At 43.5% G+C, this 14,092-nt stretch overlaps 1 protein-coding gene across 3 annotated transcripts in view; it reads left to right on the forward strand.

The window, feature by feature from the left end:
- Positions 1-895: 895 nt before the first annotated feature.
- Positions 896-14,092, forward strand: part of LOC113219840 (TP53-binding protein 1) — an 87,107-nt gene continuing 73,910 nt past the window's right edge. For all 3 annotated transcript variants that reach the window (XR_003306830.1, XM_031935010.1, XM_026447850.1), the window contains exons 1-4: positions 896-1,030; positions 1,616-1,800; positions 1,990-2,083; positions 2,332-2,416. Coding sequence is in view for 2 of the 3 variants with exons in the window: in XM_031935010.1 (XP_031790870.1) it covers positions 1,024-1,030; positions 1,616-1,800; positions 1,990-2,083; positions 2,332-2,416 (371 nt within the window). In the remaining variant the exon portion in view is untranslated. The remainder of the gene's footprint in view (positions 1,031-1,615; positions 1,801-1,989; positions 2,084-2,331; positions 2,417-14,092) is intronic.

Genomic DNA, 14,092 nt, shown 5'->3' on the forward strand with positions numbered 1-14,092 from the left:
CAACAACAAAACAAACACATATGCCTCATGGGGCTTAGTTCATTAAGACTCGTCACAGCTGCCACACCCTCTTTAAGACCCTGGCACCATAATTAGGATAATAGAATCTCTGGGCTTGGAGCTATCTTTGAGGGCATCTAGTTAGAAAGGGTGGCAGCTGTTCTCTTTACCATGGAGTTTGAGAATGACACTGCTCAATTCTCTCAATGGGAGGTGCAAAATATGTCTGGGGCTGTAGTCTCTGTGGGCAGTCCCATAAAAGATAAGGCAACGATAAACAAATGTGAAGCTTGAAATACGTCCTAGGCTGAAAAGGGCAATGCTTACTGGAGCCCTCATACAATGTAAAAACAAACAAAAACTAAAAACGCCCTGGCAGAGACGTAATGTCAGGCCCCTGGATTCAAGGTAGAGGCCCACAAAAGGGATCCTCATTGACACAGGTTAACCCCGTGTCAAAGAAGAGTCTCTTCTCTTCGTTTCAGCAGCTCTGAAATACTAGCCGTCCTCAAGCCGCTTCTTCTTTGCCCTGTTATGAGAAAGCTGGGAAACTCTCTCCTTTTCCAGGAAAGAGGGTGAGGGACGGGGATTAAGGGGCATGGGACGAGAAAAAGCAGGTAGAGGTTCTGAAATGTCTGAGTAGTGGTAAATGCAATCGTCCTGGAAGCAGGGAGGGTATTTCACGCCCTCTCAAGGTCCCTTCGGTTCAAGGATACCGTCATTCTCCGGCTCTACTGAAGGGGAGGGCCTGCAACGTCCATGCTGCCATGGAAACGCGCCGCCGTGTTCCTTTTTCTTACGTGGGGCGGAGCACTCTGCCTCAGCGACCTATCATCCACGGGAGTTCTTGAGTGGCGGGCAGCGGCAGCGAATGGACGATCCGATATTGTGTGACGTGACGGGAAAGGGGGAGTTCGCGGCCGGTGGCGGCGGCGGCGACAGCGGCGACCTGGGGATCGATCTGGAGGGACTTGGGGAGCGTGCAGAGACCTCTAGCTCGAGCGCGAGGGACCTCCCGCCGGGATGCCTGGTACTGTTTGGAGAGAAATGGGAGTGCAGTGGGCTCTGAAGGCCTGGATTTCGGGTCTGAAAGGATGGCTGACCGGAGGGGGCGGGGTGGCAAGCATGGCGGCGGTGACGGGGAAGGGGTTGGAGGGCCCTAAGGAGGGGGTGGGGAAATGGTAGCTAAGAAGGCTTGGTGGTCGTGAGGAAAGCTGAAAGGCTGTGGGGCCTCTGGCGAACAGATTTTAGAAAACAGTCTTTTGGGGGGCGGTAGAGGCGCCAGAAGGACGTCGGGCGGCGGAGGGGGTGGGGGGGTGGAAAAAGGGGCGGGGAGAGAAGAGGTTAGGAAGGAGGGGAAAGGGTGTCTACGAGAAGGTGATGAAAAAGAGAGAGGGAGGAATAGGAAAGCTTATTGTAAATAACGAGGAACGGGGGCTTGGTAAGCATGATAGGAAAGTGCTTGCAGCAATTATAAATATAATATTCTAATTGTCGGATTCCTGAACTGGTCCCGTTTCCCAGCTCTTGTACTTCCGCCCCATTATTTAGGTTTGGACTGCGTGAGCAAGGCTAGTAGGTTACACGGAACTGATCTTTTGTTATTCCATTCCAGGGGAGCAGATGGACCCTACTGGAAGTCAGTTGGATTCAGATTTCTCTCAGCAAGATACTCCTTGCCTGATAATTGAAGATTCTCAGCCTGAAAGCCAGGTTCTAGAAGATGATTCTGGTTCTCACTTCAGTATGCTATCTCGACACCTTCCTAATCTTCAGACGCACAAAGAAAATCCTGTATTGGTAAGTGATACCTTGTTTGAAAATGATTGAGCAGATTTTTTTTTTTAAAAACCAAAAACAACCAGCAAACGTAAGTATTTAGAAGATCATTATCTTCTCAATAAAGTTGATTGGAAAAATTGTTCACAGTAGGTTTCATTTTGAACTATTTCATATATAATGGGGATATTTTGTATGTGTATTTTCTAGGATGTTGTGTCCAATCCTGAACAAACAGCTGGAGAAGAACGGGGAGACAGTAATAGTGGGTTCAATGAACATTTGAAAGAAAACAAGGTTGCAGGTGAGATGTTTAAAGCTATCGGTCCCCTTTGCATTTTTTGGGCGCTCTTGTTGGAGCTGGGTGAATTTAAACTTTATGTGGTTGTGCTGAATGTATGTAAGGAAGCCTACTGGGGTATCTGCATAGTAGTCACTCAAAAGTTGATGTGCTAGTGTCACTGATTAGATTGGTTTTGTCTGTATTCCTGATTTTGTATTAAAGTTTGGTGGTAAATGTCTTTTGTGCTAATATCCAGTAACTTTTTTCAGACCCTGTGGATTCTTCTAACTTGGACACATGTGGTTCCATCAGTCAGGTCATTGAGCAGTTACCTCAGCCAAACAGGACAAGCAGGTATACAGTGTTTGAAGGGGTTTATTTAAATGTATTATCGAATTTATTCTTTTATCTGTACCTGTTGCCTCATCCCAAGGATAAAATCTTTTTCTTGTGGATTAGGAAGTGGGACTTGAGGGTTGTATTAGACAGTATTCTATTAGTACTGATAGCTGGAAACTCTTTTGTGATGGTAATAACAATTTTTATACCTACATTATTCAAATCATGATCTGTCTTGTGCATGTGAAACAAAATAAGCATTCCTCCTAGTAGAAAAAAAATTACTGAAAAGTATTTAGGGGCCAGGCACGGTGGCTCATGCCTGTAATCCCAGCCCTTCGAGAGGCCAAGGCCAATGGATCACTTGAGGTCAGGAGTTTGAGACCAGCCTGGCCAACATGGTGAAACCCCATCTCTACTAAAAACACAAAAATTAGCTGGGTCTGGTGGCGCATGCTTGTAATCCCAGCTATTCAGGAGGCTGAGGCAGGAGAATCGCTTGAACTCGGGAGGTGGAGGTTGCAGTAAGCTGAGATTGTGCCACTGTACTTCAGCCTGAGTGACAGAGCGAGACTGTGTCTCAGAAAAAAAAAAAAAAATTTAGGAGTATTATCAGAACTATCAGGCATGTTTTCCATCTGTCAACCGAAGTAACCCACCAGTTTTAGATCTAGAATGTTTAATTCATACCCTAAACAGGATTCAATTTTTACCGTGTCTTATGCATATCTTTATAGTATCTATTTTTTGAGTTCATCCTCTGTGTTAGGTCCTGTATTGGACATTTGGCATATAGTATAATGTTATTTAATCGTATTCTTTTTTTTTTTTTGAGACGGAGTCTTGCTCTGTCGCCCGGGCTAGAGTGCAGTGGCCGGATCTCAGCTCACTGCAAGCTCCACCTCCCGGGTTTATGCCATTCTCCTGCCTCAGCCTCCGGAGTAGCTGGGACTACAGGCACCCGCCACCACGCCCGGCTAGTTTTTTGTATTTTTAGTAGAGACGGGGTTTCACCGTGTTAGCCAGGATGGTCTTGATCTCCTGACCTCGTGATCCGCCCGTCTCGGCCTCCCAAAGTCCTGGGATTACAGGCTTGAGCCACTGTGCCTGGCCTTTAATCCTATTCTTAAAGCAGCTGTACAATGAAGACATTGTTATTACTTCCATCTTATAGAGGGGAAAATTGATGGGCAAAGGAATTAGATAACTTGCTCTAGAGTACATTGCTCGTAAGTGACAGAGCTGGGCTTTGAACCTGGTCCTTATGACTCTAATGCCTCCTCTTTCTTTCTGACTAGTCAGTGCTTCTCAGTCTTCTGCCCCAATACTTCTAAGGTCCAAGGAGAATGTCGAGAACATCAGGAGTTTTGGGGTATCCAGTAGAAAGGAGAGGTGGTTAGAGAGGAGAATGTTAGCTCGAGATGGTTAAAGACTATTGTTTTTTCTTTTTTTTTTTTGAGACGGAGTCTCGCTCTGTCGCCCAGGCTGGAGTGCAGTGGCTGGATCTCAGCTCACTGCAAACTCTGCCTCCCGGGTTCATGCCATTCTCCTGCCTTAGCCTCCCGAGTAGCTGGGACTACGGGCGCCCGCCACCTCGTCCGGGTAGTTTTTTTTTGTATTTTTTAGTAGAGACGGGGTTTCACTGTGTTAGCCAGGATGGTCTCGATCTCCTGACCTCGTGATCCGCCCGTCTCGGCCTCCCAAAGTGCTGGGATTACAAGCTTGAGCCACCGTGCCCGGCCAAGACTATTGTTTTTTCTTAAAACGAAATGGTTTTTGGCTGGGCGCAGTGGCTCATGCCTGTAATCCCAGCACTTTAGGAGGCTCAGGCAAGAGGATCACTTGAGCCCAGGAGTTTGAGATCAGCCTGGGCAGCCTAGTGAGACCTTATCTCTACAGAAGAGAAAAAAAGGGCTGGGCACGGTAGCTCACACCTGTAATCCCAGCACTTCGGGAGACTGAGGTGGGCAGATCACCCGAGGTTAGGAGTTTGATACCAGTCTGGACAACATGATGAAACCCAGTGTCTATTAAAAATACAAAAATTAGCCGGGTGTGGTGGTGGATACCTGTAATACCAGCCACTCAGGAGGCTGAGGCAGGAGAATCACTTGAACTTGGGAAGCAGAGGTTGCAGTGAGCCAAGATTGCGCCTCTGCACTCCAGCCTGGGCGACGGAGCGAGACTCTGTCTCAAAATAAAATAAAATAAAATAAAATATTTAAAAAAAATTAGCAGGGCATGGTGGTGCATGCCTGTAGCCCCACCTATTCAGGAGGCTGAGATAGAAGGATCACTTGAGCCTGGAGGATTGAGGCTGCAGTGAGCCATGATTGTGCCACTGCACTCCAGCCTGGTTGACAGAATGAGACCCTGTCTCAAAAAGAAAAGCTTTTTTGGAGGTGTGTTTTATTTTACACTCTGTGTTTGTTTGTACGTATTTTTTTTCCCTCGCAAATCAAGTAAAATAAATGCTATAGAACAACCTGCAAACCGATGGGCTCATTGTGGCCTGCAGAAGTGTTTTATTTGGCCTACATAGGTGGTAAAATGTTAATATATTTGAATTAATTGATAGAATTTTAAAATGGGGAAATTTCTCATAAAGCTTAGATTTCTAGCTTCTGGCATTTCTTGTCTCTATTGGCAACAGTTGGCTGGAGTTATGAGTAGCAGTCAACCTCTGCTTATATGGAGCATTAGTGCTATGATTTGCCATAGTCACTAAATTCACTATTGTACTTGGACACTGAGGCCAGGTGTTCTTTTGTCGTTTATCATAGTGCTTGTGCTTTTGTTCTTACACCCAGCTGCTTCACTCATCTATGTTACCTTGCTTTGATTTCTGTGGGCATTTAAGTTTATGGTACCTCTTTAGGAACACGTGCCAGGCTTATCTATGTTTTTGTGGCTCAGCATCCTGGTTTGAGCCAGTGGGGACAGGAAGTATGCACATCCCTCATTGTGAATGAAGCAGTGCTATTTTGAGAAGTTTCATGCTACTTCTTCTCATGTTAAATAAATGTGCAGGCACTGTGGCATGTGCTTTAAAGGGGCTTTTGCCATTGAGGAGCTTATAATTTAATAGGAGAGACATGTTAAATGAGTCATTACGTCAATAGCTATTCCATTACCACTGTAATCATTACAAAGAGGAGAAAATATATATATATAACCTTATCTGAAGGATAAGGGAGCACCTCTTTGTGGAATACAATCTAAACAATAAATATGAATTTGATAGGCATAGTTGAAGGGCTTGGGAGGGCACAGTTGAAGGGCTGCAGATTTCTATGTGCAGTATGCAAGGAGGAGCTTTCCAGACAGAATGAACTGTGTGTGCATAGGCTGTGAAGCTGGAAAGAATTTGGAGTTGATTCCAAAAGAATAAAATCCCTTCAAAACCCTTTTTTTTTTTTTAAGATGGAGTCCCACTCTTGTTCCCCAGGCTGGAGTGCAATGGTGTGACCTTGGGTCACTGCAACCTCTGCCTCCCAGGTTCAAGCGACTCTCTTGCCTCAGCCTCCTGAGTAGCTGGGATTACAGGTGCCCACCACTACTGCCGGCTAATGTTTGTGTTTTTAGTAGAGATGGGGTTTCCCCATGTTGGCCAGGCTGGTCTTGAACTCTTAACCTCAAGCGATCCACTTGCCTCAGTCTCCCAAAGTGCTGGGATTACAGGTGTGAGCCACCTTGCCTGGCCAAATCCACCAAATTTATTCACATTTACTGTTTTACTTTTGTGTGTGTGTGTGTGTGTGTGCATGTGTGTATTAAGTTTTACATAGTTTTATCACCTGTGTAGGTTTGTATATGTACCACTACAGTCAAGATACAGTTCTAACACCACAAGGATGCTTATTGTTGCCCTTTTATAGCTACCCCTACCTCCCTCTTTTGCACCCATACCCCTGGCAACCATTAATCCATTCTTCATATGTAAAATGTCATTTCAAAATATTATGTAAAATGGGATCATACAGTCTGTAACCTTTAGTGATTGGCTTTTTTTTTTTTTTTTTGAGGCAGAGCCTCACTCTGTTGCCCAGGTTGGAGTGCAGTGGCAAGGTCATGGTTAGTGCAGCCTCCACCTCCTGGGCTCAAGCAATCCTCCCGTCTCAGCCTCGCAAGTAGCTGAGACGACAGGCACATGCCACCACACCCAACTAATTTTTTAACTTTTTGTAGAGATGGGGTTTTGCTGTATTGCCCAGGCTGGTCTCCAACGCCTGGGCTCAAGCAATCCTCCTGTCTCATCCTCCCAGAGTGCAGGGATTACAGGTATGAGCCACTATGCCCATCCCTGGGATTGGCTTTTTCAATCAGCATAACTTTTGGAGATCCATCCATGTGTTTGCATTTATCAATAGTTCATTTTTATTGCTGAGTAGTCTTCCATGCCGTGGATGTACCACAGTTTGTTTAACCATTCGTCGATTGAAGGACATCTGGGTTTTTTTTTTTTCTTGTTTTTGACTACTATGAAGTAGCTGTTATAAACATTTATGAACAGGTTTTTCTTTTCTTTTTTCTTTTTTTTTTTTTTTTTTGAGGTGGAGTGTTGCTCTGTCGCCCAGGCTGGAATGCAATCTCAGCTCACTGCAACGTCTACTCCCGGGTTTAAGTGATTCTTCAGCCTCAGCATCCCGAGTAGCTGGGACTACAGCTGTGCATCACCACGCCTGGCTAATTTTTGTATTTTTAGTAGAGACGGGATTTTACCATGTTTACCAGACTGGTCTTGAACTCCTGACCTCAGGTGATCTGCCTGCCTCGGCCTCCCAAAGTGCTAGGATTATAGGTGTGAGTCACTGCGCCCGGCCATATGTACAGGTTTTTCTGTGAACGTAAGTCTTCATTTCTCTAGGATAAATGCCCAGATTTGCAATTGCTAGGTCATGGTAGTTGCATGTTTGTTTTTTTAAGAAACTGCCAAACTTTTCTAGAGTGGCCGTACTGTTTTATAGTCCCACCAGCAATGTATGAGTGATCTAATTTTTTTTCATCCTCACTGGCATTTGGTGTTTTCACTATTTTTTATTTTAGCCATTACAAGTCTGTAGTGGTACCTCATTGTTGTTTCAATTTGCATTTCCCTAATGGCTAATGATGGTGAGGATCTTTTCACGTGCTTACTTGCTGCCTGTCATTTTCTTGAGGGAAATGTCTGTTCATATTTTTTGCCCATTTTGGGCAAATTGGATTTTTTTTTACTGTTTTGAGAGTTCTTTATGTATTCTAGATAGTAGTCTTTTGTAGAATATGTATTTTGCAAATATTTTCTCCCACTCTATCCTTTCTCTTCATAGGGTTTTTCATGGAGCAATTTTTAATTTTGGTGAGAGCTGTTAAATATTTTCAACAGAATAATATAAGTCATTTACTTTAAAAAGGGCTTATAGGCTGGGTGCAGTGGCTCAGGCCTATGATTTCAGCACTTTGGGAGGCCAAGGCAGGTAGATCACTTGAGCTCGGGGGTTTTTGAGACCAGCCTGGGCAATATGGTGAAATCCTGTCTTTACCAAAAATACAAAAAAATTAGCTGGGGCATGGTGGCACACATCTGTGGTTCCAGCTACTCAGGAGGCTGAGGTGGGAGGATCGTTTGAGCTTGGGAAGCAGAGGTTGCAGTGAGCCGTGATCGCACCACTGCACTCTAGCCTAGGCGGCATAGTGAGACCCTGCCTCAAAAATAAATAAATAAATAAGTATAATAAAAAGGGCTAATAATGAAAAGCAGAGAGTCCTTCCTTACCCTTGCTCCCTTTTCACAAAGGCAACTCTCTTTAACTGTTTATGGTTTTACTTCTTTGGGAGGTTATCGTCCTACCTCTAATACTATTGTAAAACTATAAATGTGTTTTATATGTAAAGTAATACTTTTGTATTGTCGTTTCTTGCTTTATCAGATTAAGACAGTTGAGTTCTGATAATGAAAGATGGGATAACTCAGCAACACCCTCCCAATTTTTTTGTTTTGTTTTGTTTTAAGACCGAGTTTCGCTCTTGTTGCCCAGGCAGGAGTGCAATGGCGTGATCTCGGCTCACCGCAACATCTGCTTCCCAGGTTCAAGCGATTCTCCTGCCTCAGCCTCCCAGGTAGCTGGGATTACAGGCATGCGCCACCATGCCCGGCTAATTTTGTATTTTTAGTAGAGATGGGGTTTCTCTATGTTGGTCAGGCGGATCTTGAACTCCTGACTTCAGGTGATCCACCCCGCTTGGCCTCCCAAAGTACTGGGATTACAGGCGTGAGCAACCGCAGCGGCCCTCCCAATTTTTTTTTTTTTTGTTTTCACCTTCTCGATTTTTGATGATAAATATTTTAATTCTTCTACTGGCTCCGTTTATACCTCTAAATAATGTATTTAAACCTCTGTTTTCTCTTTCCATCAACTTTAGACAGTAGAGAAAAGTTTAACTTCAATACCGTTTTTTGTCTTCATCTGGATTATTTCATCTTTTTCTGATTCATCTAATGGTTCTACAAAACTTTTTTGAGTATTTTCTGTTTTGTTTTTTGAGATGGAGTCTTGCTTTGTTGCCCAGGCTGGAGTGCAGTGGCACTATCTCGGCTCACTGCAACCTCCACCTCCTGGGTTCTAGTGATTCTAGTCCCTCGGCCTCCCTAGTAGCTGGGATTACAGGCGAGTGCCACCATGCCTGGCTGATTTTTGTATTTTTAGTAGAGACAGGGTTTCACCATGTTGGCCAGGCTGGTCTCGAACTCCTGACCTCAAATGATCTGCCCATCTCGGCCTCCCAAAGTACTTTCTATTGAGTATTTTGTGTGTGCCAGGTGTTCTTGTATTTTGGGGGTACAAAGTGATCAGAAGAAATAAAAATCTTAGACCATAATGTAGCTTACATTCTTATGTAGGGTATAGCAATATATGATAAATAAGTAAAATATGTAGTATGTTAGATGCTGATAAGGGCTGAAGAGATCAATATAGCAGGGAAGGAGAGAGGAAGCAACAAAGGAGTTGCAAGTTTATATAGGGTGTCTGGGGAGTGCTTCATTGATAGGACATTTGATTAAAAAGCTAAGTGAGGCCAAGGCAGGAGGATCTCTTGAGCCCAGGAGTTTGAGAGCAGCCTGGACAACATAGTGAGACCCTGTCTCTACAAAAAATACAGAGTAAACCAGGCATGGTAGTGTGCGCCTGTGATCCCAGCTACCTGGGAGGCTGAGGTGGGAGGATTGCTTGAGCCTGGAAGGTTGAGACTGTAGTGAACCATGATTGCTTCACTGCACTCTAGCCTGGGTGACAGAGTGAGACCATATCTTAAAAAAAAAAAAAAGTCTAAAGTGAGTAAGTGTATTTGTTGTTACCTGGGATAAGTGTGATCCGTGCATGGAGAATGGCAAGTGCAAAGACCTTGAGGCATGAGTGTCCCTGGAATATGTGAGAAATAGCAAGGAAGTTAGTGTGGCTATAGTGGAGTGACTAAGAGAAGTGAGAGAAGAGGTCAGAGAAGTCAAAAGGGAACCAGATTATGTAAGGCATTGTGAGAAATTTGGCTCTTATTTTTAGTGAGATAGGAAGACATTTAAGGGTTTTGAGCAAGGGAATGACATGATCTGATTTAGATTTTTAACAGAATCGCTCTGGCTGCTTAATTAAGAATAGACTGAAAGGAGGACAAGGCTAGAGGCAGGAAAACCAACCAGGAAACTATTGACATAATTTAGCAAAATGTGATAGTGGCTGGACCAGGGTTGAAGCAGATGAAGAATGGTGAGATTCCGAGTATTTGAAAAGAGGATTCAAAGATAGATCAGATGTGGAGTGTGAGAGACAAGAAGGAAGTAATAGTTATTCCAGGTTTGTTTTGCTTTGAGTAGCTGGGACTACAGATACATGCCACTGTGCCTGGCAGATTCCAAATTTTTGATTTGAGCAACTAGAGTAATGGAATGACAATTAAGATAGAGAAGACTGCAGCAGGGGAAGTTCAGTTTTAAACATGTGAAACATTGTGCTATCTTTTCAACAGCCAGTTGGATGTGTTGAAGAGGTTATTGGACAAAGAGGCCTGGAGCTCAGGGGGAAAAGTCTAGGCTGGAGATTTAAATTGCAGACTCATAAGCAGATAGATAGTATTCTAAACCATGAGTCTGGATGAGGTCATTAAGTGGGTGAATGCAGCTAGAAAAGAGGTCCTAGGTCTCACGGAGCCTCCCAGCATTTAGAGATCAGGGACATGAGGTAAAAACACCAAAAGAAACTAAGAAGAGCTCAAAGCGCGTGTGTTGTTTTGTGCTGTCTTCCTTCATTGCTTCTTTTCTACCATTTGCAATCTTTGCTCTTGAACTTTCTTTCCCTGTGTTTCCCAAGGTCATTTATTTGGTCCTTCCAGTTATATAGATAATGTTCTGTTTAGTTCTTGTAAAAATCTTTACTTAGTCTTCTTTCACTTGCTTCGGTCACGGTTCCCAACTTTGCAAATTTGTATTTTCACCTCTTTTATGTTTATTAAAGTTATGCCTAACGCTCTTTTTATGAAATATTAATTGCATAGAAAGTTGCAGGGAAGCAAAGATGGCATCTGTAATCCTGCCACCCAGAGGCTAATTGCTGTAAACATTTTGGCATCTTTTCTTTTTTTGTTCATTTGATTTATATGGTTGACATCATGTGGAAAGTAAAAGTATATGTTTGCTGATGTTTTGCTTAAAAACATGAACATTTTTCCCATGACAATTAAAACTTAACATATTCCACAGATTTTTTATTTTAAAAATTTAATCCCACAGAAGAAATGAAAGAGTATACATTTGTTCTGTGTGTTGTACTTTTTCGGGGGGGATGAATTGTTTAAAACTATGTTGCAGACATCAGATTTCTCCTTAATATGATGTCCCCTTAAATACTTCAGCATTCATCCCCTAAGAATAAGTACATTATTCTGTATAATCGTAGTACCATTATCATACTTAAATAATTCCGTAATATCTAATTATACGGTTCAGATTTTCCCAGTTGTCTCAAAGATGTCTGTTATCTTGTTTTATTGATTGGTTGGTTGATTGGATCTAAGATCCAAATTCAGGTTCACATTTTGTATTTGATTGTTTCACACTTTTTTTTTTGGAGATAGACTCTTTCTCTGTTGCCCAGGCTGGAGTGCAGTGGGGCAGTCTTGGCTTACTGCAACCTCCACCTCCTGGGTTCAAGCGATTCTCCTGCTTCAGCTTCCCAGGTAGCTGGGACTACAGGCACGTGCCACCACACTGGTTAGTTTTTTTTTTTTTTTTTTTTGAGATGGAGTCTCACTCTGTCGCCCAGGCTGGAGTGCAGTGTTGTGATCTCGGCTCACTGCAACCTCCGATTCCTGGGTTCAAGTGATTCTCCTTCATCAGCCTCCCCAGTAGCTGAGACTACAGGTGCGTGCCACCATGCCCGGCTAATTTTTTGTATTTTTAATAGAGACAGGGTTTCACCATGTTGGCCAGGATGGTCTCGATCTCCTGACCTTGTGATCCACCTGCCTCGGTCTCCCAAAGTGCTGGGATTACAGGCGTGAGCCACTGCGCCCAGCCTAATTTTCGTATTTTTGGTAGAGACAGGGTTGCACCATGTTGGCCATGCTGGTTTTGAACTCCTAACCTTGAGTAGTCCATCCACTTTAGCCTCCCAAAGTGCTGGGATTACAGGGATGAGCCACTGCATCTGGCCCTGTTTCATACATTTTTAATGGTGATATAATATTTTATTAATATATTATAAATTTAATCATTTCCTTAATGCTGAACTTAATAGGTTGTTTCTTAGTAACAGTAGACTTTTGGAAATAAGCTTTCAAAGGATTGTTCCATATTTCAAATTATTTCTTACAATAGAAATTATTAGAATTACTAGGTATGTGTGTTTTTAAAGGTTTGATGCATATTTCCAGATGATTCTCCAGAAAGTATTTGTTTATCTGTACTCATTAGAAGTGTATGGTGATGCTTATTTCATGTTAGTTTGAGTAACACTGAATAGTAATACAGTATTAAAAATCTGTTTTTTCTAACTTAATTAGCAACAGATGGTTTCTCTGATTTCTTTACATGTTTAAAGATACTTGGCCGGGTGCAGTGGCTCACATCTGTAGTTGCAGCACTTTGGGAGGCCGAGGCAGGTGGATCACCTGAGGTCGGGAGTTCAAGACCATCCTGACCAACGTGGTTAAACACTGTCTCTACTAAAAATACAAAATCAGCCGAGCGTGGTGGTACACGCCTGTAATCCCAGCTACTCGGGAGGCTGAGGCAGGAGAATCGCTTGAACCTGGGAGGTGGAGGTTGCGGTGAGCCAAGACTGCACCATTGCTCTTCAGCCTGGGTAACAGAGCGAGACTCCGTCTCAAAAAAAAAAAGAAAGAAAAAAGATACTTGTATTTCTTTTTTTTTTTTGAGACAGAGTCTTGCTCTGTCGCCCAGGCTGGAGTGCAGTGGCCGGATCTGAGCTCACTGCAAGCTCCGCCTCCCGGGTTTACGCCATTCTCCTGCCTCAGCCTCCCTAGTAGCTGGGACTACAGGTGCCCGCCACCTTGCCTGGCTAGTTTTTTGTATTTTTTAGTAGAGCTGGGGTTTCACTGTGTTAGCCAGGATGGTCTCGATCTCTTGACCTCGTGATCCATCCGTCTCGGCCTCCCAAAGTGCTGGGATTACAGGCTTGAGCCACCGCGCCCGGCCAATTTTTTGTATTTTAAGTAGAGACGGGGTTTCACCATGTTAGCCAGGATGGTCTCAATCTCCTGACCTCGTGATCGGCCTGCCTTGGCCTCCCAAAGTGCTGGGATTATAGGTGTGAGCCACTGTGCCCGGCTGGTGTTAACTTATTTTAAAAATATATGGGGTTTGCTTGTGCCCAGTAGTTCAAGGCTGCAGTAAGCTGTGATCGTGCCACTGTACTTTAGCCTGGGAGACAGACTCTGTCTCTTTTTTTTTTATCTTGAGATGGAGTCTCGCTCTGTCGCCAGGCTGGAGTGCAGTGGCGCGATCTCGGCTCACTGCAACCCCTACCTCCTGGGTTCAAGCAATTTTCCTGCCTCAGCCTCCTGAGTAGATGGGACTACAGGTGCGTGCCACCACACCCAGCTAATTTTTGTATTTTTAGTAGAGACGGGGTTTCACCATGTTGACCAGGATGGTCTCGATCTCTTGACCTTGTGATCTGCCTGCCTTTGCCTCCCAAAGTGCTGGGATTACAGGTGTGAGTCACTGCGCCTGGCCCAGACTCTGTCTCTTAAAAAAAAAAGTAAAAAATAAAAAGTATGTGTTTGTATGTATATACATATATAAGCTCCTTACCTGAATTTTGTTTGGACTCTCTGGTTCTATATATATATATTCTAAGATTTTTTTACTAAAATATTTCTGTGAACTTTTAAAAAGTTTTCTGAGCCCTTTCTCTGCTCATTTGATGCATATCTTTTCTTGTCACTTGTCAGTAATTCTTCTGAAGGCAAGATTTTTCTACCTCTACTCAAAAATACAAAATTCAAGTATGTTGATGCCTTCTTTTTTCTTCACTAAATTCTGTGTAGGATGTTGAATTGTTAATCTTTTAGGTGCTTTTTGTAGAAAGAAGCACTATAAAGGTGAGGTATTTTACTTTTTCAGGTTTGGCTAAGAGGTGGTTGGTATGTGTCGGGGGTCAGAGTGCTTTGATTAAAGTGTTCCAAACTATCTGGGAA

Source organism: Piliocolobus tephrosceles, unplaced genomic scaffold (genome assembly GCF_002776525.5).
Source record: "Piliocolobus tephrosceles isolate RC106 unplaced genomic scaffold, ASM277652v3 unscaffolded_108, whole genome shotgun sequence".
NCBI lineage: Eukaryota > Metazoa > Chordata > Mammalia > Primates > Cercopithecidae > Piliocolobus > Piliocolobus tephrosceles.